Here is a 26,457-nt window from a genome sequence, read left to right as displayed (position 1 = left end):
TCTCTTGAGACTTCTCTCTTTGCATCCAGGAGATACACGCTGGTGTGGCCCTTCTCTTGAGACTTCTCTCTGCGCATCCAGGAGATACACGCTGGTGTGGCCCTTCTCTTGAGACTTCTCTCTTCGCATCCAGGAGATACACGCTGGTGTGGCTCTTCTCTTGAGACTTCTCTCTTTGCATCCAGGAGATACACGCTGGTGTGGCTCTTCTCTTGAGACTTCTCTCTTTGCTGTCTGTTTTCTCTTGACCTCCCCAGGGAAATTGACATCCCAATGAATGGAAGTAGGGATTATTGTGCATCCTCTCTTTCTAAACCCCGAGTTTCAATCCACCATCTCCTTAATGAAGCTAGTGTACTGAAACTTAATTTAACCAAGTGACAAACTGTTCACAGCTGTTCAGTCTGTGGCACTGATGTGGAAAGAAAGATCGAAATAACACAGAGTGATGTGGTAGTACAAGAAAATGCAGAAAAGTTTCAAAGGAATATGATAAATCAATGGGTGAGAATATGGCTAATAAAATATAGAGTTGGGTTGTCCCTTTTGAAATTTTATTTAAATTTAATTTTAAAAAATTTTAAATTTAGACATACAGCATGTTAACGGGATATTTCGTGCTGCCCATTTACACCCAATTAACCTACAGCCCATGGTATGCTCCAAATGGTGGAAAGAAACTGGAGCCCCAAGAGAAAATCCACGCGGACACAAGGAGAATTTACTCCTTACAGACAGTGTGGGATTCGAACACCAGTCCTGATCGTTGGCTCTGTTACAGCTTTGCGTTAACCACTATATTAACCATTCCACTCATAGTAGAAAAAGAGGAAAAGCATGATATTTTGTGGATAGTATGGGATTGAAAGGAAGTTGGGTGTCTTTGTACACAAACAACTGAAAGCTATCATATGGGGGCAGCAGAGAATTAGGAAAACAACTAGTATGTTAGCTTTCATCGCAATAGAATTTGAGATCACTAACAACAGCCACAGAAGACAACCAGCTATCCTTTCTTTAGAACAGCATCTTCGACCTTCTGTGTTATGGTAAAGAACATCTGTGGCACACCAATGGTTGTAATTAGGCCAGCAATTTGGTTAAATTACTGGATTAGATCCAGAGAACTGAAGTATTCCTCAAGAGATGCAAATTCATATCTAATTGGGTTAATTTAAATTTTATTTAAAAGCACTTGGAATTTTTGAACTAAGACAAATGGGACATTAAATTACTGGGATGTAATTCCCTTCATCAATTGAACCTACAAGTAAATGCAGATTTTGTGTGGTTCTTAGTTGCATCTACAATGGTTATCAAGCAAATTTGTCTTTCTAGTGATGTAGTGATGACCAATCTGCTCACAGAAACATTCCTCAAGCAGCAATGTTAGACTGATGACTTTTAATTATATTAATAAGTAAAATAAATAGAGTTGGTGGACCTCCTGCTCTTCAGATTCAGCCATGGAATTTTACCTATCTAAATTTAAATGTAGACGTGAAGAACAGTAACAGGCCTTTTCAGCTCATGAGGACCGTGGTGGTCAATTTACACCTACAACTCCTGTACGTTTTCAAAGGTGGAAACTGGAGCACCCAGAGGAAACCCACAGAGACACAGGGAGAATGTACAAAGTGTGTGCAGACAGCTCTGAATTCGAACCCCGGGTCGCTGGCAGTGTGACAGCGTTGTGCTACCTGCTATGCTAACCGTACAGCCACACAAGTAGTCTTAGTGAAAAGTTAATGTCTACTCTGATTAAGATCGCTTGACCCTGGTCCTTTGCTCACTGTGGTTTTGACATTGATGCACACTCTCCCAGAACAAATACAAAGGATTTCTTTCTATTTGCAGTGAGTGATAATGCTGGATGGGTCACTTAAGAAGATGGCTCTGCTTTCACACTTAGTAAAAGCATTCACATTACATCACAGCAGCCACAGTCAGCACTGGTTCTGAGGATAGCTCTGCTTTGAAATCTGCTTGAATCTGGCAAATCAGATTGGTAAAAAATTGCCTGATCGCTTCATGAAGTACTAATGAATTTGATCTGGGAGGGATCAAATGAGGACAATCACTGAGTTTGCAGCTGTCAGTACAATTGTTTCTAACAAAGAGGAAAGTGCTATTCACATAACCATCAGAGACGTTTTAAAAATAATATCCCTTTAATAAAAGGAGATTAAAATAATCTTTGTTAAATTAACGTTCCAGTAAAATTTAATGTATATGCAAATTTAAATCAATTACATCACAATGAAATTGTAATTACACAGTGCAGTGTGCTAATTCACTAGACTAACATCTGCACGACGAGACAGGAAGCAACCAAACCTTGTTCTTTGAGGGAGGTGAAGTGGTGTGAGCAGGATGTTGCTCGAACTTCAGGAACTGAGTTCAAGGGGAAGGTTAAACAGGTTAGGACTTTATTCCCTGGACCATAGAAGAATGAGGGGAGATTTAATAGTTATTTAAATAGTGAACGGGATAGATAGAATAAATGTAGATAGGTTTTTTCCACTGATGGTAGGTGATATACAAACCAGAGAACATGGGTTGGGGGTGAAAGAAGAAAAGTTTAGGGGGAACATAAGGGAGACCTGTTCACACAGAGTGGTGGGAGTATGGAACAAGCTGCCAGCTGAAGTGGTGAATGTGGGCTCAATTTTAACATTGAAGGGGGAGTAAAACCAGCCCTCTCCAGAAAAGAAGAAAAAAAGTTAAGAAAAGACAAAGTTCAATAAATACAAAATATAAGAAATAAAAGATAAAGTTGCAGAGAAGAGAAAGAAAATGGCACCTAAGAAGGAAAAAGTAAAAACAATGGGAAAAAAAGAAGAAAAGACAACACGAAGGAACAGGGAGCTGTGGTGGAGAAGAATGCCAGATCTCTGAGGTTGGTGACTGCCCTGCGGAATCGCGACCCCCGACCGGTGGACTTCAAAAATGGCTCTCTGAGCCAAACAAAAGTGCGCAATCTAAGGTAAAGGAAAACAACGACGGGAGGGGGACTCAGCCGAGGAGCGGGCAACCATGGCGCGACCAGCTGAGGGATACCCGACACCAGGGCTCGCAGCTGGAAGATGAAGAAAACGGCAGGAGAGGGAGTGAAGTACCAGGTGAGAAAGAAAGTCGACGGGGTGAATGGAAAGAGGAGCAGCAGCAGGAGGCTCAACAGATGAACAGCTCAGAAGAAGAGGTCGAACAGCAAGAGGCCAAGCAAGAAGAGACCTGACAAAGTGAGACAAGCGACTTAGAAAAATCAGAAAAGACACAGATACAAAGAAGAAAAGAAGATACAAACACAGGTACAGACAGAAGAAGAGGAAGAAGAAGAAGAAGACCAAGATCTTCACAGAGAGATAGAAGGTAAAACTGATGGATAGAATATAGATAAAGATTTTTGAAGAACAAATGAGAGCATTAAAAGAATGAAATGTGGAAGAATGAGAAATGGCTGTAGAAATGGAAGTAAACAACTTAAGAGTAAAATTGGAAGAAAGAGATAAAAATATTAAAGAGCTCAGAAAAATTGATATGTTGGAAAATTATAGTAGGCAAAACAACATAAAAATAGTGGACCTAAAAGAAGATGAAGAAGGCACAGATAGGAAGGAATTTTTAAAAGGATGGATCCCAAAGGTCCTAGAAATGACAGAAATGCAGGAAGGAATGGAAATAGAAAGGGCACACAGAACACTAGCTCCGAAACCACAGACACATCAAAAACCAAGATCCATCTTAGTAAAATTTTTGAGATATACGACAAGAGAAAATATACTGGAGCAGGCAAGGAATAAAATTAGAGAAGACAATAAACCATTGGAATACAAGGGTCAAAAAATATTTTTTTTACCCAGACATAAGTTTTGAACTCTTAAAGAAGAGAAAGGAGTTTAATACAGCAAAATCGATCCTATGGAAAAAGGTTATAAATTCATGTTAAGACATCCAGCTATGCTTAAAATATTTATCCCAGGGGAGCAAAACGGACTGTTCTTGGATCCAGAGGAAGCACAAGAATTTGCAGAACGCTTGCAGGACAGAAGGAGAGATGAAGAGATATAATAAGAATGAAGAACGGCGATAAAATATATATAAAGATGTAAAACTAATGTATATGTAAGAACCAAAGAAGGGAAAGAGAAGGGAAGGAAGGAAGTAAGGGGAAAAAAGGGAGAACTGTTATATGTGTAAAAAAAAGGGATTTCTGGGGGGGCTGGGGGGGGAGAGAATAGCCGTCACTGCGAAATCAGTTGACGCTTGCGAGCAGGATCGCAATCCAAATGGAAAGGGGAGTTGTGGTTGCCCGGCAAGGGATAAGGGGTGACTCAGAGATTGGGGGGGGGGGATATTTGGGGTTAAGGGAATATTGGATGTGGGAGTTGTTGGAGTATTTTATGTTTTAAATGTGTTGTCATTCATTGAGTTTAAAAAGGGAAAACTGAGAGATGAAAATGGGGAAAAGGGGGATGGTGGTGGTGAGGAATGGTGGTGAGGAAGAGGAAATGAGGGGTAAACAGGATATGAGATGGCCACGTTGAACTATATGACTATAAACATTAATGGAATACATAACCAAATTAAAAGGAAGAGGCTATTAAATGTAGCTATATTAATTAATAAAAATTTATCAATCAAAATGGAGAGGAAATAATAGATCCAGCAGGGAGGTATGTAATGATAAAGTGTCAGATATATTCAGAATTTTGGAATTTGCTCAATATATATGCACCTAATGAGGAGGAGCAAAATTTTATGCAAGATATTATTTTGAAGATTGTAGATACACAAGGAAATATATTGATAGGAGGGGATTTTAACCTTAATTTGGATCCAATATTGGATAAAACTGGTCAAAAGACTAGAAAAAGAATAAAGTGGCCAGATTTATGGTTAACCATGATCCCTTTGAATGATGGAACAGGGTTGAAGGCCTGAATAGCCAGCTGCTAAAATTTCTTTGTCTCTACAAAAATTGAGGAGGAGTTTCCAAGTGGATCCGTTTTTTTGAAACATTTTAACTTTTACCTGGTATTTTCTTTATTTTGAATATTTTATTTTGATTTTATCAAGAAACAGTACCAAAATTACCATCATAGATAAATAAATTAAATGTGAATGAATCATTGATGCGCTTCCAGATATAATCCCTATCCCCCCAACCCCCCAACAATACCCAAAATAAATGAAGAATAGAAAAAGGAAGAAGAAAGAAAAAAAGGACAGGAAAAAGGAAAAGGAAAGAGAGGATCTGTTGAGATCTGGAATCCATTTCAACAAAAGTTGGGGGGGGGGTCAATTATTTTTGTCTAAATCTCAATAAAAGGAAGAAAAATAAATAGAATAAATATTTATTAAGTATTGAACCCTACCCTTTGTAGCTAAGGTTCTCATACCTGCAAAAATGTGTTGTACTTATTCCTTAAATTGTAGGTGATTTTCTCCAGGGGAACACAACTGTGTATTTCAATCTTCCTGCAGGCTGTTTCCCAGAGAGAATCAGACTTGCAGGTCACTGCAATGCATTTCCTGGCCACTGCCAATTCAATTTTAAGAAACTCGGATTGATACTTTGACAGCCTCATACTACGTCTTATGTCCACAATATTTCCTAACAATTCTGGACTTAGAGGCAATTGTTTCATAATAATTTAATTTATTAAAACTCTTAAATTTTTACCAAAGGATTTCAATTTGGAACATGACCAGGTAGAATGTAAGAAAGTACCTGTTTCTTCCCCACATCTAAAACATATACAGGTATCAGAAAAATTAGAGATTAATTTATGTAATTTGCTGATGCAAAAAATTAAATTGCACCAGCCTATATCTTACATTATTTGTACTGGTCATATGATAATGACATAAATTCGAAGAGGGCCAAAATTAAAAACTTGGACTAAGTCATGGGCCAAACTAAATATTGATTGAAAATTTTCAACAACATCTGCATGTTTTCTCTTCTTTCAACATATGTAATGTTAAACTTTTTCTTATTAAAATAAATGTTTAATAATAGTTTTGGTTAAACTCTTTCCAGAAGAAGCATTAACAAATGAGAAATAAAATATTCAATCAATAATATTTCTCTATAGCCTTTAAGCTCCTTTCAAATGTATTTTTTTTTCACAAGCCAACAAGTCAAAAAAATAACAACTTGCTTCAATGATAAACAGGTTTGTCTTTTAAAATGATGAACATAGAGTCTGCTTCCCACCTGTCTTGAAAGGTCCTGTTTTCTGTCTTTCGTTTGGCCATTTTTCGTCAGGGGTTTATTACATGTGAGTTGGGCGACAGGTCGCAGATGCTAACGAAAGTAGAGGAGGTGGGGGCGATTAGCGGGCTGACAGGCCGGTGCCAATGCATTTGCAAAGCATTCTGGGATTCGTAGTATTAGCTGCGCATGCGCTATACTGGCGTGGCGGCCAGCGGGCCAGCTCTAATACATATTTGATATGATCTTGCGGGCCAAATATAATTATATCATGGGCCAAATGTGGCCCGCGGGCCTGAGTTTGACATGTCTGCTCGACAGTCATGGATTTGATACTCATTCTACATTGTTGACCATGCTCTGGCCAAAAGATGTAATCTTCATCTTAATTTCATGGTAGAATGTATAGGTGCATGTAGATTTGGAGTTTATATTCTTGCATTAGAAATAGAGAGGAAGATTTGCGTGTGCATGCGTGAGCGAGTGTGCATTTGTGTGTGTTCCTGCGGGGGAATGGGTAGATTGAGTCTGAAAGTGTCTTGCATCAGTTCAGATTGTTATGTTTTTGGGAACAATCGCTGAAGTGATGAATATAAAGGTAATGATTTCACAAAATGTGAAGATAGTAGATCGGCTTTTTACAGTCTGTTGGAGAGATGATAAATCTGCCTATTATCTTCCATCTTGAAAATTATGGAGCAAATTTTACGATTCAATGTACTGTGCAAAGGAACACATATCAGGAATTTGGGTGAAGACGCTAAAATCAATGAATGGAAAACCTTTAGCACTATAGCTGAATTCTTATTTACTTATAAGTGAATGTTAGCTGGCAATTCAGATAAGAAAAGTGAGTAGAGTTTTTGTTTCAAATGTACTTGTGGAAACTGAGCCTTGTGGAATACAATGTCAAGGATGGAAACTGCTAGACAAGTCATCTATACATTATTACCATTACTGTCATGTACACATGTACAATGTACAGATGTCATTACATTTTTGCTTGCTGCAGTTCCATAGATATGCAAAACACTAACAAAAAAACGTAAAACCATGCACCATGAGAGGAAAAGTCATAATAATGTGAAAGGATAAATAGATAAATATTCACAGTTGCAGTAATGCAAAATAAACCCAGCATTAAACGCAAATTCATTTTGGCAGCATGAGAATGCATGGTTAATATATCACTCAAACCTTCTGTGGTTATCATCTGCTTTCACCAGCAATAATACAGGATATCATGGGTATTAAAGAGCAGCAATCAAAGCAAAATAAAGCTGGAAATTTTTAATGAATTTCTATATTTTTTTACATGAAGTGGTTTGTTGTCATCGGAGTGTGGGATTCTTTGTCAACACTTGCCCAAGGAACTAACTATTGCCAGACTTCTGTTGGAGGCCACACGTTCCTCATGTTATCATTACATACCCTTCTGTGGTTGGCAGAACATACAGGATACAGCTTCTGCCCTCTATTATTTGAACTATATGAGCAGGTAAGCTACAGGTCACCTCTACCTTTGCTTCAATGTGCACAGCATCTGCTCAACAGCTGGCCATATGTTTTACATGCCTGTTTATCATCTTACAGCATTTTAACCTGAGAATTCTGCATGGGTACTGGACAATGAACACCAATCAAATTTAAACACCATGAGTTTAAAATATTGCACTAGACTCAACTTATGCTCCCATTTGTCACTGTGGTCTTGTGCTAACCTGGCTGAGGAATCTTTTCCAGCCATACATGCCAGCTGTATCTTCCTTCCATCACACTCACATTACTGAGGACGAGCGCCAGCAACTCCTAATTAGGAACATCGGAAGTCCTTTCTATGAAGGCTTCCTTTTGCTCATAGCAACTACTCTCCTGCTCTGAAACACATGGACTGAAAACGAGGTTACTTCCCTCTCCATCACTGCTGACCCACACCACTTGGTGCTGGCCACAGGCAATGGACTGGACCTTTACACCCAGCACAGTTTCGATCCAATAAGGTCGAGAAGTGCTGAAAAGGCCCCCATGCCTCAGGCAGCCTTGGGGCTCTATCTCCAGAGATCATTGCAATTTCTTTGTCACTGAATCCATCTCCACCGCAGGCCCTGGAAAAGCTCCTTGCAATCTTAAAGAGGAAGGGTAAAGGATTTAAACATGGGGGAAGGGTGCGCAGAAGGCTCAAAATTTAAATTGGACAGTAAAAGAAGTCCATGGTCAGTCTGTTATCCTTCTAATTTTCAGTGCAATTCCAGTCACTTCAAGAAAGCTAAATATCTTGTAAGATGGTGGCATGGTTGGAATAGCGGTTAGTGCAATGCTTTTATGGCATCAGCGACCGGGATTTGAATCCAGCGTTATCTGCAAGAAGTTTGTATGTCTTCCCTGTGGGTTTGTGCACATCTTTGTGGGTTTCCTCCGGGGGCTCTGTTTTCCTCACATTGTTCAAAAGTGTACCGGAGCTGCAGGTTGATTGGGTGTAATTGGGCAGCACAGACTCGTGGGCCGAAAGGGCCTGTTACCGTGTTTGTGTATACGTATGTGTATGTATGCATGCATGACTTTTTATTTTGTATTAACATCAAAGATGAACTTATTCATTGTCTCAAGAATGTGCATGCTGGGGATAATGAATGTGTGAGTGGCACAAGCGCGCACACACACACACACACACACACACACACACACACACACACACACACACACACACACACACACACACACACACACACACACACACACACACACACACACACAAAAGAGCCCAAGGGGATCACTCTCCGCGGGCCATCGACAGCTCCACCGTCGAGGTACTCAAGAGTATCAAATTCCTTGGCGTGCACCTGGCAGAGAATTTCTCCTGGTCCCCCAACACCAGATACATTGCCCAGAAGGCCCAACAACACCTTTTCTTCCTGCATAGGTTGAGGGAAGTTCAGCTACTCCCCTCCACCTTCACTACATTCTGCAGGGGATGCATTGAGAACATCCTATGTAACTGCATCACTGCCTTGTTCAGGAACTGCACCATCACAAAATGCAAGTTCATGCAGTGGATTGTAAAGACTACTGAGGGGATTATTGGGGTCTCTCCCTGCCATGATAAAAATTTATAACAACTGCTGTTTGCAGGAAGTCATAGACACCCCTCCCTCAATCTATTGTCCCTCTTGCTATCTGGGAAGAGGAACCAAAGTGTTCAGGCTCTCACATCCAGACTGTGAAAGTTTCTTCCCCTAAGATGTCAGGCTTCTGAACTCCAGGGACACAGGGCTAGCTTATGTAACATGACATTTATAAGTGATATATGTTATTTATAAAAAAGTTCCTATTGTAATTTAGCCAAGTAACTAACCAGCTTCACAGTCCAGGGAAATGCTATTCTCATTCTCACTCTACACTGCAATGGTTATGATATGAACAACAAATAAACACGACTTGACTTCAACTTGATCACATGCAAAGGGTTCTTTCCCAAGTCTGGCAAAGACAAACACAAGCTCCTCTTTCTCACTTTAAACTCTCTTAATTTCTCTTTGTTTTATCCTACTTCCCAGCCTACTCGAATTATCATCTTATCACCACCCCCCCTCTCTCTCCTCTTTCCTCAGACAGTCTACTAAGTCTGATCATCCCACAGAATTATCCCATAAATTCAGCGATTTGACAAGATAGCAACTGAACTGTATCATATTTCTCCCAGTTACCTGGACTTGGATGTAGACTTCCCTAAATACAAATTCCTATTCCTCAAATTTTAATTCTATTTTCCAATACTCATAATTGAAGCTAATCAACAGGATTGTACATTTTTCTACAAGGAAACGTTAGGTTAGTAAATTCTCCTGACATCCACAATTGTGAAAATGAGAATAAGCTCTCCTCTGGGGATAACACTTCACATCTGTAATTTAGAGGGAATATTTGGGGGATTTTCTTGACAAAAAGAGTGGTGAGAGTATAGAATGAGCCACCCACTGAAGTGGTGAATGCATGCTCAATTTTAACATTTAAGAACAATTTGGACAGGTACGTGAATGGGAGGATTATGGGGGAATATTGACTGAGGGCAGGTCAGTGGGACTAGGCTGAATAATAATTTTGCACAGACTAGAAGGGTCGAAGGTCCTGCTTTCTCTGCTGTCATGTTTTATGATCCTATCATCAATCCAACATTCATATTTAGTTTTTACACAAGAATAAAACAATATTTTTTGTAAAAAAAAATTCGATTTCATGCATCTCCCAATGACCAACATGACAGGAATAGGAAAGACATTTGGCCTATAAAACTGTTTCAACAGTGTGAGATTAATACAAATGGGAAAACTACTGGAAAAGGAAAAAAATATCAAACAATGCTCTACTGGTGACTTTCACCAGGCTGAATGCTCAACCATCAGAGATGAGGAGATAAATCTGCCATTTATGTCCTTTCCTGTCACAAGCTGCCTTGGTCCAGAGCCTCTGAACTTTGTGCTCGTAAACTTTATTACCTGACAATAAACTTTCCTTTGAGGGCTTCCACCAGCTGGGATTGTGGACATGATCGTAGATCTCCGTGACCAAGCCAGCCTTTCAGATCGTTTCCCCATGTGTACAGTACTTTCTCTGCAATGACTACCAACCAGCATGTGATTTTCAGATGTAGCGACCTGAAATGGACAAACAGCAAAGGAATAAACTTTTCTTCAGCCCTCTGCATATACATGTAACTGCAATAACCTGAATAACTTTAGCTGGGTGCACACTTCAAATACTGAATGTGGCTCCCAAGTACTTTATAGGCCCTACATTACAAGAAGGGAATATCACTATTTTTGAAAAGAATGTGAGAAAATCAATAAATAAACTTCTCAAAAGGGAAATTTGAGAACCATCAGGATTTCTGATAAATCACACATCAGAAACCATTTTATTAAAGTATTGCTCATTAAAGTCCTAAAACTGATCAGCAATGGAAAGAAAATTTGCATTGCACTAGGCATTTATTGACAATATCGACACATTTCCGAAGCATCACTATGTTTTGTGTAGCTAGTTAATGGAACGTTAAATTATCTAAATAGTTTATTGCTTTTAAAAATCTGACTATTTATCTGGACTATAACAGCTCTGTCGCTAAAGAGATGTAAGACTCAAGTTAATTTCTAATCGGTACAGCAGCCTGATTGAAAGCACAATCCAAAACCCCATAACTGTTAATGTAAAAAAGGTTTTTGTAACAAAATACTTTTAATGGGAGGCCTTGAATTTACAGTGGGAATTGAAGTCAGTAGAGCATGCACAGAAGTGTTTAAAAGTGGGAATCAGGAAGTTGTTGAGAAACCCTGCGCTATCACAAGATGAGCTATTCGCGCATAGTCTTGGCATTGAAGAAGACAAGAGGAGTGCATTTACATTGCACATTTTGCATCTATGAAATGTCCCAATCCTCTTAAAATCAAAGAAGTCAACTTAAGTCAAAGTTTTTTGAATATTAGCCATTATCATTACATAGGAAATATGGCAAGCAATTTAAGGACACTGAAATAGGACCAAATATGGACCAAATAATTAGTGTTTGTAGTGAAGTTGCTTTATTTAAAAAGTATTGTCCAAGATATCAGGGAACTTTCTGCTTCTTTAAAACAATGTTATGCATCTCCTACATTCACCTGAGGGAACAGATGGTTCTTATATCTGAGGAACAACATCCATGATACTCCTTAGATAAAAGTTTCTTCAAAGTTTGCAGACAACACAATTCTTGGGAGGACAGTGAAGATGAAGAAAGATGTGCCTAAGCTGTAATGGTTTGGGTATTTACACACACACACAAGTTAAGTTTAGATAAGTTAGAGAAGCTGTTATATTATTGGTAATTAATAAATTTTAAAAAAATTTAAAAAACAACACTGTCCTGCAAGTATTTTCCTTTTGGGTGACTATTCTTTTCCTAGTTCTTATTGTAAATTCCTTAAGACTCTGAATTCCTGTGAATTTTTAGCTCACTGGTTATGCTCACTTATAATGTGAGATATTTAATTCGATTGTTATTCTATTTTGAGTATAATCATTAAGATGTACAGTGCAAAAACAGCCCTTTTGACCAATCTTATCCATGTTAACCAAGATGTCCACCCAAGCTCGTTGCATTAACCTGCATTTGTCCCCCTCAATCCATCCATGTATCCACCCAAATATATTTTAAATATCACAATTGTACCTGCCTCTACAGCCTCCTCAGGCCCCTCTTTCCATATACCCACTACCCTCAGTGTGAAAAAGGTATTCCCTCCCATGCCTTTTAAAATTCTTCCCATCTCACTTTAAATCTAACTTTGGAGTTTGCTGTTGGGAAAAAAAGATTGTGAGCATTCACTTTAAATCTAAAATTTAGACATACAGCATGGGAACAAACCATTTCGGACCACAAGCCTGTGCCACCCAGTTACACCCAATTAACCTACACCCCTGGTCAGACAGTGGGAGGAAACCGGAGCCCCCCCACCCCCCCGGGAAAACTCATGGAGACATGGGTAGAATGTACAAACTTCTTACAGACAATGTGGTCCCAAGAGCGTTGCACTGACCATTACGCCAACCGTGCTGCCCACTTTGGCCATTTATATAACATTTTATTTTATACATGATTTTATATGGCTTTGTGCGTTGGAGATCATGTCTCAGGAATGTGATAGAGTTTTTGAAGAGGTTTCTGTACCCAAAAGTTTCTGTTTGGCAACACTCTCAAGGCCCTGGCCATTTATGTGTAAGCCCTGCCCTGGACTGACCTTCCAAAATGCCAATTTGTTCAAGTTAAATTTCATCTGCCGTTCCTTGGCCCACTTCCCTATTTGATCTAAATCCTGTTGTAAGCCTAGGTAACCTTCCTCACTGTTCACAATAGCACCAATTTTGGTGTCATTTTCAAACTTACCAACCATGTCATCCAAGTCATTAATACAGATGAAAACAACGGATGAACCTAGCACCAATCCCTGTGGTACCCCACTCGTCACCTGTATGTAATTAGTGAGCTCATCTTGGATTCCATGTGATCTACCCTTTCAAACCATGCAGAATCTTGTCAGTCTTTTTAAAATCCATGGAGATAACATCCACTACCCTGCCTTCATAACCTCTTCAAAATTGTGAGAAATGATTTCCCACACATAAAGCCATGCTATCTCTCATCACTCCCTGCTTTTACAATTGTTGGTAGATCCTGTTCCACAGATTCCCCTCAAGTAACTTTCCCATAATTGAAGTAAGGCTCATAATGACCTGCAATTCCCTAGATGGTAGAGGGGTAGCAGCTGTTCCTGATGCGAGTCTGGTGGCACCTCTATCTCTTTCCTGATGGTAGCAGTGAGAACAGAGCATGTCCTGGGTAGTGTGGATCCTTGATGATTGCGGCTGCTCTCTGATGGCAGCACCCAATGACATCAAAACCAAGGAGATGATTGTTGATTTCAGGAAAGGAAAGCCAGAGGTGTGCAATCCAGTGATCACTGAGGGATCAGAGGTGGAGAGGGTGAGCAAATTTAGGTTATTGGGAGTCACTATCTCAGAGGATCTTTCCTGGTCCCAAAACACCAATAGCATTGTGAAGAAAGCACGTTAACCCCTCTGCTTCCTCAGGAGTTTGTGGAGGTTTGGTATGACACCAGAAACCCTGGCAAATTTCTACAGAGGTGTGGTGGAAAGTATGCTGACCAGCTGCATCACTGTCTGGTATGGGGATATGGGAACACGAATGCCCCTGAGCATAAATCCCTCCAAAAGGTAGGGGGAAACAGCCCAGGACATTACAGGCAAAACTCTCCTCACCTTCGATAGCATCCACAGGGAACACTGCCGTTGGATAGCAGCAGCATTCATCGAAGGCCCACACCACCCAGCACATGCTCTGTTCTCACTTCTGCCATCAGGAAAGAGCTAAAGGTGCTACAAGACTCGCACCACCAGGTTCAGGAACAGCTGCTCCCCCTCCACCATCAGACTCCTTAACAACAAACTCAATCAGGGACTCATTTAAGAACTCTTACTTGTGCACTTTATTGATTTTTTACACTCTGTATTACACAATCAGTTTGTTTACAGTCATTATTTGTTTACAGTTTTTTATTTGTTTACATGTTTACACTGTGTACAGTTTTGTTTTCTACTACTAATTAATGGTAATTCTTCCAAACCTGCAGGAAAAAGAATCTCAGGGTTGTATGTGATGTCATGTTCACTCTGACAATAAATCTGAAATCTGAAAATCTGATCTGACATTTCGTGTGTTGCAAGGTTCTCTGAGAGGATGACTCACAGGAATTTAAATTTGCTCACCTCTGATCCCCCATTGATCATTGGACCGTAAACCTCTGGTTTTCCCTTCCTAAAGCCCACAATCAGCTCCTTGGTTTTGGTGACATTTGAGTGAGGTTATTGTTGGTCCATCATTCAGCCAAGTTTTCATTCTTCGACTTGAATGCTGACTCATTGCTCCTTTTTTATACCATTCACGACCGTGGTATTATCAGCAAATTTGTAGATGGTGTTGTTGTCATACGAAACCACATGAGTATCTTTCTGGTACCTCACCAATGGTTAAAGATGATGCAAATTCATAATTGTGTCAAGCCATTGCTTCTTCAACTTCTTGCTATCTCTAAGGAGTTTGTACATTCTCCCCGAATCTGCGTGGGCTTTCTCTGGAGGCTCTGGTTTCCTACCACTATTCGAAATGTACTGGGGGTGTAGGTTAATTGGGTGTAAATAGGCTAGCAAGGGCTCATGGGCCGAAAGGGCCTGTTACCCTGCTGTATATCTAAATTAAAAAAAAATAAAAACTGCCCACTCAATGGGAGTGTGATTGGAAGACTTCATGCTTTATTGCAGGAGAAGGATTGCACAGAATCTAACAGGCTGGTTGAGATGAAGAAAGACACTCATCTGGAAATTCAGCCATGTTGTATTGCTTTCTGTTAGTGCCATACATTTGAAGATATGAAGTTTCCAAATTCCCCGAAACCCAGTAGCAAACTCAATGAAGCATTTTTTAAAAATAATGTGCTATTTCATTTCCTTTAAATTCTTGTAAAAATATTAGAACTGGGAGTGAAGAAGTCACTTTGATTAGAAGCAGAAGGTCATGTGAAAAAACAGCAGGAATACATCCAATCAAAGTTAGCAACTCTATCCTGGGGTCCCTGTGCCAGAAGATGGATTATTTACAACTCCATTCTGAGTAATTCTTCTCCAGAGGTTTACATCAGCTACTCTGCATTCACAGCTTTGTGGCATTTCTCGAAGTAATCGTTTCAACCAATTCGGAAGGTCAAAAAAAATGCAAAATACGATGTTACATATAAATTATTTATGAAATTCACACTAAGTACAGCAACAAAATAATTTATGAAAACCACAGACTCGGTAGGTCAGTGTCTGCAAGCTGACAATGTCCAAAACTCTACTCATTCCTGGGTCACCGCACCCTCTGCTGGTAAAAGAGAGAGTTTCGGTATTTCATCCATTTCCAAAAGCAGTGATGGGTGTTGAAAAATAATCATCCCATGGTATTTACATTCCACTTCTTGTTCCCTCTCTGTATTCAGTTGTATTTCATGAATCAATCATACATGTGTTAATGGGTTGATTTATTCTTAAATCTTCATTTACTGGGGATGATAAAAGGAGAGTAAAAACACAAATGCTCCAATTGTTTTTACTACAATCACAATGTCTGCTAATTTTGTGCATCATTCTATTGCGAAGACTAATCTTTGGTCTGTCGTGACCTATCTGTGAGCGCTGCTGATTCCATTCTCCTCTCTGGAAGTTGTCTAATATCAAATCGGACACCTGACAACTTCAGACATCTTGTTTAATCCAAGCCCACGCCTTGGGCCTGGTATTGAACCACTGTTGCATTTACCTGTTCCTCCACAATGTTTACAGACTCTCCTGCCTCAGCTCATCTGCTGACATCCACATACCAGACTCACTAATTCAAATGCACTCTGATTGTTCTTTCCCTTTCTACCCTGCGTGTGTGTCCACAACTCTGCTGCCTGTATTTTCATTCACACCAAGGCTGGGAACTCAAGAGCATGCTGACCTATCCTAGCTTTTGGGTTAATCTCCCTTCCTTTAATTGCTCTGTAACCCCTCAAGATATCTGCACTCCTCCACATGTGGCCTCCTGAACATTCCTGAATTTCTTTAGCATCTGCTAGTGATATAACTCCTCTCTTCATATCTAGATGTAAGAGCAAGGATGTAATGTTGAGGCTTTAAAAGACACTGGTGAGGCCTCACTTGGAGTATGGGGGACAGTTTTGGTCTTATTTAAGAAAGGTTGTGCTGGCATTGGAGAGGGTTGAGAGAAGATTCACAAGAGTGATTCCTGGAATGAAAGGATTAACATATGAGGAACATTTGACAGCTCTTGGACTTTTCCATGGAGTTCAGAAGAATGAGGTGGAACCTCATAGAAGGAATTTGAATGTTTAAAGGCCTGGACTGAGTAGATATGGCAAAGTTGTTCCCTGTGTTAGGGGAGTGTGATAGTACATATCTATCACCAATGTACATAGTGTATATAGTAGTGTATATAGTTACTGTATCTAGACTGTGCTTATAGCGATTGGCTGAGAGCTAAGCCACACCCATTACCTGGGCCTTAAAGGGCTGTGTCCCTAGCCAGGTCGGATCATTCCGGACTGGTCGGCCACCTGTGAAGAGCTCCGGTCTTTTGCTAATAAAAGCCTTGGTTTGGATCAACAAGTCTTTGGTTCTTTCGACGAGCTCTACAATTTTATTAGCAAAAGAAAAATTTTTTTGAAAGGGATGGAGCGTCTAATTAGGCCAGAAAAACTTGATATCGACCCACGGTCAGCTACAGCCTTCAAAGCCTTTAACTTCTGGCTGCTGAACTTTGAAAACTTCCTAAGGCTCATTGAGGTGGAGGAGGATGCAGCCTTAAAGTCCACCGAGCTCTCTAGGGACTGGACCCCTCGCTCTGATGTGAGTAGAGTGCCCTTCTATCCTACCCCTGACGGCCTGTCGGCTGCTGCTACCCTGCCCCGTGAGAACCCGAAATGTTATTTCTGCGGGAGGGACAAGCACAGCAGGTCCCAGTGCCCAGCAAGAAAAGCCAAGTGCCAGAAGTGCCTTAAAAACGGCCACTTTGCTGCAGTCTGTAGGTCTAAAATGGCCGCCGGCAAACACAGTGCCTCGTGTGAAGCTCAACCGCCACTATCCCATTCAAACACTTCTTCCACAGAGCTCTCGTCCAATGAGAGCGAGGGCTCCCCTGCACGGCAACGCCTGACGCCACGTCCGGCACTCAAAGAACGACCCCTTGGTCGACCGGGTGACTCTACTCCACGCGAACCCACATTACGCCTACGTTGGGTTCCCAGACGGGCGGGAGGACACTGTTTCGGTGCGGGACCTAGCTCAGGACGCGGGAGAACCAGCAAACCCCCCAACCCAACCTTCCCCAACTCTTTATTCTCCAGGCCCCGTGCCGCAGCAGAAGGACCAACCGCACCCGGGCCACCCTGCCGACAACACGACTGGGGAATTGAGCGACGGAGCAGTCGCACCCGACAAGCCCGCTGGCGACACCACTCCAGCGACCCAGATCCCGGCACCACGGCGGTCACACCGGATGGTCAGACCCCCTGACCGCTACAGTCCTTGACCTACCCCTTCCTTTCATTCTCTCCCTCGTTTTGTTTTTCCCAGGGTCAGTTCTCCAAGAAGGGGTGAATGTGATAGTACATATCTATCACCAATGTACATAGTGTATATAGTAGTGTATATAGTTACTGTATCTAGACTGTGCTTATAGCGATTGGCTGAGAGCTAAGCCACACCCATTACCTGGGCCTTAAAGGGCTGTGTCCCTAGCCAGGTCGGATCATTCCGGACTGGTCGGCCACCTGTGAAGAGCTCCGGTCTTTTGCTAATAAAAGCCTTGGTTTGGATCAACAAGTCTTTGGTTCTTTCGACGAGCTCTACAGGGAGTCAATGGCAAGACGGCACAACTTCAGGATTGAAGGACGCCCATTGAAAGCAGAGATGCAGAGAAATTTTTAAAGTAATTTCTTTAGTCACAGCCATGGATGGCTATGGAGGCTAGGTTTTTTGGTGTATTTAAGACAGAGATTGATAGGTATGTGAACAGTCAGGGTACCAAAGGTTATGGGGAGAAGGCAGGGGAGTGGCACAGAGTGGGAGAATGGATCAGCTCATGATGAAATGGTAAATGGATTGATGGGCCAAATGGCCTACTTATGGTCATGGTCTAAATCAGTGGTCCCCAAAGTTTTTAGACCATTGAACCTCTTCATGGAATTCTTGATTCCCTTATTGACCCCCAGGCATGGAATTCCAGGGAGGGAGGGGTGGCGACACTGGTCTTGGGGGGGTGAGTGATTGTGGTGCCAGTCTGGGAAGGGGGGAATGGTTTTTGGCACCGGACAGGGGCTGAGCATAGTGGCCGTGCTGGATGGGGGGTGGCGGGATAGTGGCAGTGCCAGATGATGGGGGGGGGGGCATTGGACACATATCTCCTTTTTGTCTGCTCCGTCAGTCCTTCATGCTCTACTTATTAAAACATAAAACATGGCAACCACCAAGGCCAGTTTCTCATGAGAAGTTTGCCACCCCTGCCATAGGGGCTATTTTCCATAGCCACACCCCTGCTTTTAACCATAAAAGTTCAATCGACCCCCCCGTTTATCGACCCCTGGCTTTTATCGATGCCTTGGATTGTCCCATCGACCCCTGGGGTCGATACTGACTTCTATGGAGAGCCCTCGTCTAAATTCTGAAATTCTCATCATAAACTTTGATACAAAATCTCTATTTTTAAAACACAATTGACCAAGAATTGACTGTTTGCCCTGATAAGTTAAGTGGCTTGGCCACAATTTTCTTGAGTAAATTTAGTAACAGGCTCTTTCAACCTACAAGCCCTTGCCACCCAAATACTTATCTGGGAAATATTTGAACATATTCAAGGCTGAGACTATAGAAGTCGAAAGATGGTTGGAAAAGGGAACCATGGTTAAAAAAACACCAGAGGCAGCTCGTAAGAAGAAGAAGGAACCACACGTTAATCAGCCCCTTCCACCCTGCACCCAGTATCTTTCAGCTGCTCGTGTTGGGAAAGAGATCCAGGAGGATCAGAACCAGCACCGCCAGCCTGAGAAGCAGTTTCTTCCCACGGGCAGTGAAAATGCTGAACAATCAAAGGAACTGCTCACACTGACCCTTCGAGACTCTCATATTCATGAATAAATATTTATTTATTTGTATTTATGAATACATCCTGCACATGTTTGTCTGTATGTGTGTTATGTGTCTGCATGTTTTGGACCAAGGACTGGAGAACGCTGTTTTGACGGATTGCATTTGTGCAATCAGATCTTAATAATAGCTGATATCAGAATCAGAATTGATAGTTATGAAGAAGTCATAAATTAAGCATTTTGCGGTAGCATCATTAGTGCAAACATTCATATTATAATCATCTTATAGGTTCCATTGTTGTCACGTGATACTACATTTAGAATGTAACATACATGAAATTCTTTCACTGTGTCTACCATAAGGAAGACAGAGAGTCGCCACTTTGTGCAGCGCCCCTCACAGAAATGAGGCCCCAATGAGAAACGAACTTGCATCCCCTAGTTTACAAGAACAGTGTTCTCACCACTGAGCTATTACAACATTAGGGAATGAGAAGTAGGGCAATGTCTGTGGTTCATTGATTATTCAGGAATCTGATGGCAGTGGGGAAGAAGTTGTCCTTGAGCGCTCATCTTTAGGCTTCTGTACCTTTTTCCTGATGATAGCCGAGTGAAGAGGGCATGGCTTGCCTGGGTGCTGGGGGTCTTTGAGGATAAAGGCTGCTTATTTTAAGACACTGCCTCATGTACGTGTCCTCGATGAAGTGAAGTCTGGTGCCTGTGATGTCACAGTCAAGTTAACCCTCTGGAATTTATCCTTGTCCAGAGATGGAGCCTCCATACCAGGCAGTGATACAACCAGCCAGAATGTTGTCCACGGTACACCTGTAGACTGTAACATTATCTCTTCATTCTTGTCTTTCTGCAGTAACTTTTCATTTTTTTGCTTATCAAGTATCTATCAACCTGGGATAGCATGGTTGGCGTAGCAGTTAGCGCAATGCTATTTTAGTGCCTTCAATCAAGATCTGGGTTCAAATCCCGTGCTGTCTGTGAGGAATTGGTATGTTCTCCCTGTGTCTGTGTGATTTTCCTTGGGGGTTCCTGTTTCCTCTCATCATTTGAAACGTACTGGGTGTTGTAGGTTAAGTGGGTGGCACAGGCTTGTGGACTGAATGGGCTGTTACCGAGCTGTAGGTCTAAAATTTAAAAAAAGCCTTTGCCTCAAAAATATTCAAATACTTTACTTCAATCACCCAAAGACTTACCATCTTGTGAGAGAAAGGATTTCACCCCATCTCTGTCTTAAATGGGCAACCTCTTACTTTTTAATAATGACCCCTATTTCTCCCATGAGAAACCATATTATTCACATCTAGCTTATCAAAACCCCTCCAGATATTGTATGTTTTAATCAGATCCCCCCCCCCAACCAACCTTCCTATTGTGAGAAACAGAAGTGCCTTCACAGAAATTGCTCGAGACAAAAATTGAGAACAAAGAACATTTATTATACAACAATGCAAAGTTGGGTGCTTCCCCTTACCCTGGGAATACACCCAACTTTTATACAGTTGATTTCAGTATTGAAGTACCCTCCCCCTTACAATCTTCTGCCTCCTGGATGAGTTTGGCATTAGGCAATCCTGTCTGCCTACGTGCTGTTTCTGTGCACTTGGAGGACCAGGGGGTCTCCTGTCGGTGCCCATCATGTCATTGTCCTCATTGTCCTTATTGACAAACCTGCCTTTGTTCTAATTCACACCTTCCCGCCCCTCAGGGCTACAACCTTCTTCTATGCAGAACTTGCTAATTCTGTCTTATCTTATCCAAACTAACTTTACTTCCTACATTCTATTATCTATCCTTATCTTATTCATACTGGCAAACTTGCTGATGCTGTCTAAAAGGCTAGAAGATCCTTATCTTATTCAGACTAACTCTACTTCCTCCATTCTAATATCTATCCTTATCCTATTCATACTGGCTTTATTTATTACACATAGATCTAGACTAGTTTCCTCACCTTCATATTTTCATATCAGTTTTACTTATCTCTCACACTTTGATAAAAAGCAGAATCTGACTACCTTCTCCTTATGAGACAATCTGCCCCATTTGAATTACTTTCAATAAAATAAAATCCATCCCTGCTGCAGAGTCCTATTCTGTACACAGTGACTTCACCAATAACTGAGGCACAATTCATCACTTTTGTCTTTAATTCCCCTCACAATAAATGTCATTCAAGGTTGGCATCTGAACCAGATATATGAGTGCTTTGACAATATTCATTTGTGCTTCAAACCAGGCCATCATCAAACCTGTAGCCAGCATAGAAGCTATCTTGAAAAAAATAATTCATCAACATGATGTGCGCTGAAAATAAACTTATTGACAAGTTGGAAAAGATGGATAACATCTATGCCAACACTACTAGTGTTCAATGTGGTCATGTTGTCCAGTTCTCCAATCTCACCATGTGCACCTTTGAGGATGTGGACATTCGAGCTTTTCACGTTCTCAGTAGAGATCCAGGACGCACACACCTTCTGACACCTGGCTTGTATCTGCCATCAACTTGTTAACCAGCGATGTTCTTTCTATGTCAACAGGAACACCCGGAAAAGAAAACTTTGCTGAAGGTTTTTTTCAATCACTATGAAAGAAGTTAATAAAGCAGGTCTATGGCTTGGTGCATCAAATGTTACATTGCTCAATTAATAATTCAATATGGCAGAAGGGGGTCTTCAAATTATTTATTGAAACTGGAATAAAATTCTGGTACCTGTTTATGGTGATGATAACATTACTGGATTAATGTAAAAACCCATCTAATTCTCTAATATAGGAAATCTTTTGGTCTGGCCTACATATGGCTCCAGCCCAAATGTGGTACCCTCTTAGGAGCCCTCTGAAGGGATTTGGCAAGTCATCCTATTTGAGAAGCATTTGGGATGATCAATGAACACTGAGCTTCTGCAGTGATGACCCCATTCATGAGCCTATGGGATTTTCTATCTCAGGTGGCAGTGGAGGCCAAGGCATGAAATATGTTCAAGGAGGAGATGGGTATATTTCTAAATGACAAAGGATCAAAGGAAATGGGAGAAGGGCAGGACAAGGCATCGAAATGGATCATCACATTCAAGTGGAAGGGGCAAATAGAGTTCCACCTCACAGAAACAGGCCCTTTGGCCCAATCTGTCCATGCTGACCACACTAGTCCTATTTGGCTGCATTCACCCCATATCCCTCCAAATGGTTCCAACCCACATGCCGGTCTAAATGACGGACTCCTGCTCCTATTTTATGTTTCTGTGACGACAGGACAATATTCATTAGAACCTCCTAACTACACAGCTCCCTTTGGTATATGCTATTAGCCCTGCTCTCCATACTTTCAAAGTTCAGATTTATTTACATACATGACATCACATACAACCCTGAGATTATTTTTCCTGCAGGGGAGGAAGAATTGTGATTTATTGTTCGAGCAAAAACACTGGACTCAATGCACACATGTAAGCAAATATTAAAGACAGAGAGAGAGAAATAAAGTGCAAAAGTAAGAGTCCTTGAATAAGTCCCTGATTGAGTTTGTCATTGAGGAGTCTGATGGTGGAGGGGGAGCAGCTGTTCCTGAACCTGGTGGTGAGAGTCTTGTGGGGCCTAGACCTCTTTCCCAATGGTAGCAGTGAGAACAGAGCACGTTGTTGATCATGTCTACATTACCATGTCCCCAGACCTTCCAACTCTTCCCATCCAATAGGAGGACAGCCATCAGTAATTTTCTTCGTCATGTCTATGATTCAGGTGGACAAGGATGAAGACATTGGAAAGAAGAGATTCTGGGTTATACTTTTCACTCATATCTGCTTTGACACACTGGTTGAATTAAGCAAATGATGGCTCTAAACCTGCAATTACACCAGTGCAGACTTAGCAATGGAAGTGTTGAACCTATAATTAAGGTACAGAGTATGATTAGCATGTTAACAGCAGTAATTAGTAAATCATTTTGCATCTTCCTGATTTGTATAATTAACTGATCTTAACCTCAAAGGCATAATTACTGTTAGCTTAATTATAAATTATTTTCAAAATGTTAATGAGCTGTATCTAGATTTCATTCATGAACACCAGCTTTATTTCAAATTGTAATTGAGTAGTAATTTGTGTTATTTGTCCGAAAGTTAGCTTTCTGTGTCTGACTGGAAAAACAAAAACACCTTATTTAACATTGTTCCTCAGAAGACATTGAGATTTGCCTTAATTAGCCTCAGTATCTGGTGTTCTGTTCAAAAAAATGTACTTTTGGCACATTTATGTAAATTAATCTGGACTAAGAACGTGATTTATTAGTAGAGTACAATTCACAGAACCTTGAAGAGGTCACAGCAATTCCACGAACCTCAAAAAGACCAGTTTACCCATCTCCCGCTCCACAGCTACAGTAACGGTAACAAATTCAATTTGATGGTCAAAAAATAAAGAAAAAGCAAGCTAAAGATTTTTGGACTTAAAAAAATTGAAGTGTGCGAATGGTGAGAAGTTCCTTCCTCCGAACATACATGAACATACGAGTTGACCAAATTTCCGCTCTAATGTCATTTCAGTGGGTCTTTTCTAAACCTGACAATTAAAAAATCTTGATACAGTATTGTTACACCTTTTAAAAATTCCTCATAGCTGCACAATAAGTTGGACCAACAGATGGTCCAAGTTGCAGGGCCACTTTCTGCTTGGAATGACAGCAATTTATTTTACTAGAGTAATGTCTTTTAGTTTATTGTTAATGATCATGAGCTGATGTTCTGAGTCATTAATTTTCTTCAGATTCAGATTTATTGTCAGAGAACATACATGACATCACATACAACCCAGATATATTTTTTTTCTGCGGGTGAGGCAGAATTACCGCTTCGTGGTAGTGCAAAAAGAAAATGTACACACATATACATGTAAGCAAATAAAGAACTGTAAACAGATGTAATGCAAACAAACTGCAATAGTGAGAGAATTTTAAAAAGTCAAGTGCATAAGTAAGAGCACCTCTTAATCGGCAGCAGACATGAGGGGCTGCAGACTCCGGGGAAGTGGAGGACTGAAGCAAGGAACCAGAGGATGGGAAGGTCACGCACCGTCTGAGAGGGAGAAGCGGAGGAGATGACCGCAGGGATGGTGACCATAGCGGACCAATGAGGGGGCTCTGTGGCTGAGGGACCTTTGCATGCGACGAGCTGCTGGTGACTCGAGGCGGGGAATCCGTGGAAGCTGTGGGCTGCTGGCGGGAGATTCGTGCTGGGCTGCGGACTGTTGGAGATTAGGTCGAACTGGCTGGAGAGGAGTGCCAGGTATTGGAACCGGGATGTGTGGAGGTACCAAGGGTGCTGGAGTGTCCCTGACCGTGTTTGCGGTTTAGATCTGGAGCTCGGGTTCCGACGATTTGGACTGGACTCTTTGGGGGCTGCAAACCTACAGACACTTGGTGACTCTGGTGGACTCTCTTTTGCTTCTCTCTCTCTCCTACTGCTTCAGGTAATTCCTGCCAGTGGCGAATATGTCTGCCTTACACCAGGAAAAGGAAATTCCATGCAATGTGACCCTGTTTTATTACAATGACCAGAAGCTGAATGTTGAATGTTTTTAGTTAGGGTTTGAGACACTGTTTTTTCCACTGACCCTATCCAGTGTGGTAACTAGAGGTGTTGTCGCTGCCCCAGTGGGGCCCAGGGGTGCTGCTGCTCTCCCAGGAGGGGCCCAGGGGATCTGCCGCTCTCCCAGGTGGGGCCCAGGGGTGCCGTCGCTCTCCCAGGTGGGGCCCAGGGGTGCCGCCGCTCTCCCAGGTGGGGCCCAGGGGTGCCGCCGCTCTCCCAGGTGGGGCCCAGGGGTGCCGCCGCTCTCCCAGGTGGGGCCCAGGGGTGCCGCCGCTCTCCCAGGTGGGGCCCAGGGGTGCCGCCGCTCTCCCAGGTGGGGCCCAGGGGTGCCGCCGCTCTCCCAGGTGGGGCCCAGGGGATCTGCCGCTCTCCCAGGTGGGGCCCAGGGGATCTGCCGCTCTCCCAGGTGGGGCCCAGGGGATCTGCCGCTCTCCCAGGTGGGGCCCAGGGGTGCCGCCGCTCTCCCAGGTGGGGCCCAGGGGTGCCGCCGCTCTCCCAGGTGGGGCCCAGGGGATCTGCCGCTCTCCCAGGTGGGGCCCAGGGGATCTGCCGCTCTCCCAGGTGGGGCCCAGGGGATCTGCCGCTCTCCCAGGTGGGGCCCAGGGGTGCCGCCGCTCTCCCAGGTGGGGCCCAGGGGTGCCGCCGCTCTCCCAGGTGGGGCCCAGGGGTGCCGCCGCTCTCCCAGGTGGGGCCCAGGGGTGCCGCCGCTCTCCCAGGTGGGGCCCAGGGGTGCCGCCGCTCTCCCAGGTGGGGCCCAGGGGTGCCGCCGCTCTCCCAGGTGGGGCCCAGGGGTGCCGCCGCTCTCCCAGGTGGGGCCCAGGGGTGCCGCCGCTCTCCCAGGTGGGGCCCAGGGGTGCCGCCGCTCTCCCAGGTGGGGCCCAGGGGTGCCGCCGCTCTCCCAGGTGGGGCCCAGGGGATCTGCCGCTCTCCCAGGTGGGGCCCAGGGGATCTGCCGCTCTCCCAGGTGGGGCCCAGGGGATCTGCCGCTCTCCCAGGTGGGGCCCAGGGGTGCCGCCGCTCTCCCAGGTGGGGCCCAGTGGTGCCGCCGCTCTCCCAGGTGGGGCCCAGGGGTGCCGCCGCTCTCCCAGGTGGGGCCCAGGGGTGCCGCCGCTCTCCCAGGTGGGGCCCAGGGGTGCCGCCGCTCTCCCAGGTGGGGCCCAGGGGTGCCGCCGCTCTCCCAGGTGGGGCCCAGGGGTGCCGCCGCTCTCCCAGGTGGGGCCCAGGGGATCTGCCGCTCTCCCAGGTGGGGCCCAGGGGTGCCGCCGCTCTCCCAGGTGGGGCCCAGGGGATCTGCCGCTCTCCCAGGTGGGGCCCAGGGGTGCCGCCGCTCTCCCAGGTGGGGCCCAGGGGTGCCGCCGCTCTCCCAGGTGGGGCCAACAAAGATCAACCCCCGTTGCCATGG

At 43.1% G+C, this 26,457-nt stretch overlaps 2 protein-coding genes across 2 annotated transcripts; one reads left to right on the top strand and one right to left on the bottom strand.

Annotated features, from left to right (window-relative positions):
* The first annotated feature begins 599 nt into the window (after positions 1-599).
* Positions 600-22,100, top strand: LOC138749357 (uncharacterized). The gene is made up of 4 exons (XM_069910566.1): positions 600-854; positions 2,301-2,420; positions 7,542-7,718; positions 21,707-22,100. The coding sequence occupies exons 1-4, from the start codon at positions 600-602 to the stop codon at positions 21,776-21,778; spliced, it is 624 nt and encodes a 207-aa protein (XP_069766667.1). The 3' UTR covers positions 21,779-22,100.
* Positions 22,101-25,081: 2,981 nt separating this feature from the next.
* On the bottom strand, positions 25,082-26,455 carry LOC138749356 (basic salivary proline-rich protein 1-like). The gene has a single exon (XM_069910565.1). The coding sequence runs from the start codon at positions 26,453-26,455 to the stop codon at positions 25,082-25,084; it is 1,374 nt and encodes a 457-aa protein (XP_069766666.1).
* Between the last annotated feature and the right edge of the window lie 2 nt (positions 26,456-26,457).

This window comes from Narcine bancroftii, chromosome 14 (genome assembly GCF_036971445.1).
Source record: "Narcine bancroftii isolate sNarBan1 chromosome 14, sNarBan1.hap1, whole genome shotgun sequence".
NCBI classification, from domain to species: domain Eukaryota; kingdom Metazoa; phylum Chordata; class Chondrichthyes; order Torpediniformes; family Narcinidae; genus Narcine; species Narcine bancroftii.
Note: the sequence above shows the minus strand (reverse complement) of the source record. Positions and strands in the feature narration are given on the sequence as shown.

Bases quoted from the DNA above. Each gene is read 5' to 3' on its own strand.
- LOC138749357 (XM_069910566.1), top strand. From the start codon at position 600: ATGTTAACGGGATATTTCGTGCTGCCCATTTACACCCAATTAACCTAC. The intron at 855-2,300 runs GTATGGGATTGA...CTAATTCACTAG, and splicing joins AGCATGATATTTTGTGGATA to ACTAACATCTGCACGACGAG. The intron at 7,719-21,706 runs GTAAGCTACAGG...GCTTCAAACCAG, and splicing joins TATTTGAACTATATGAGCAG to GCCATCATCAAACCTGTAGC.
- LOC138749356 (XM_069910565.1), bottom strand. From the start codon at position 26,455: ATGGCAACGGGGGTTGATCTTTGTTGGCCCCACCTGGGAGAGCGGCGG.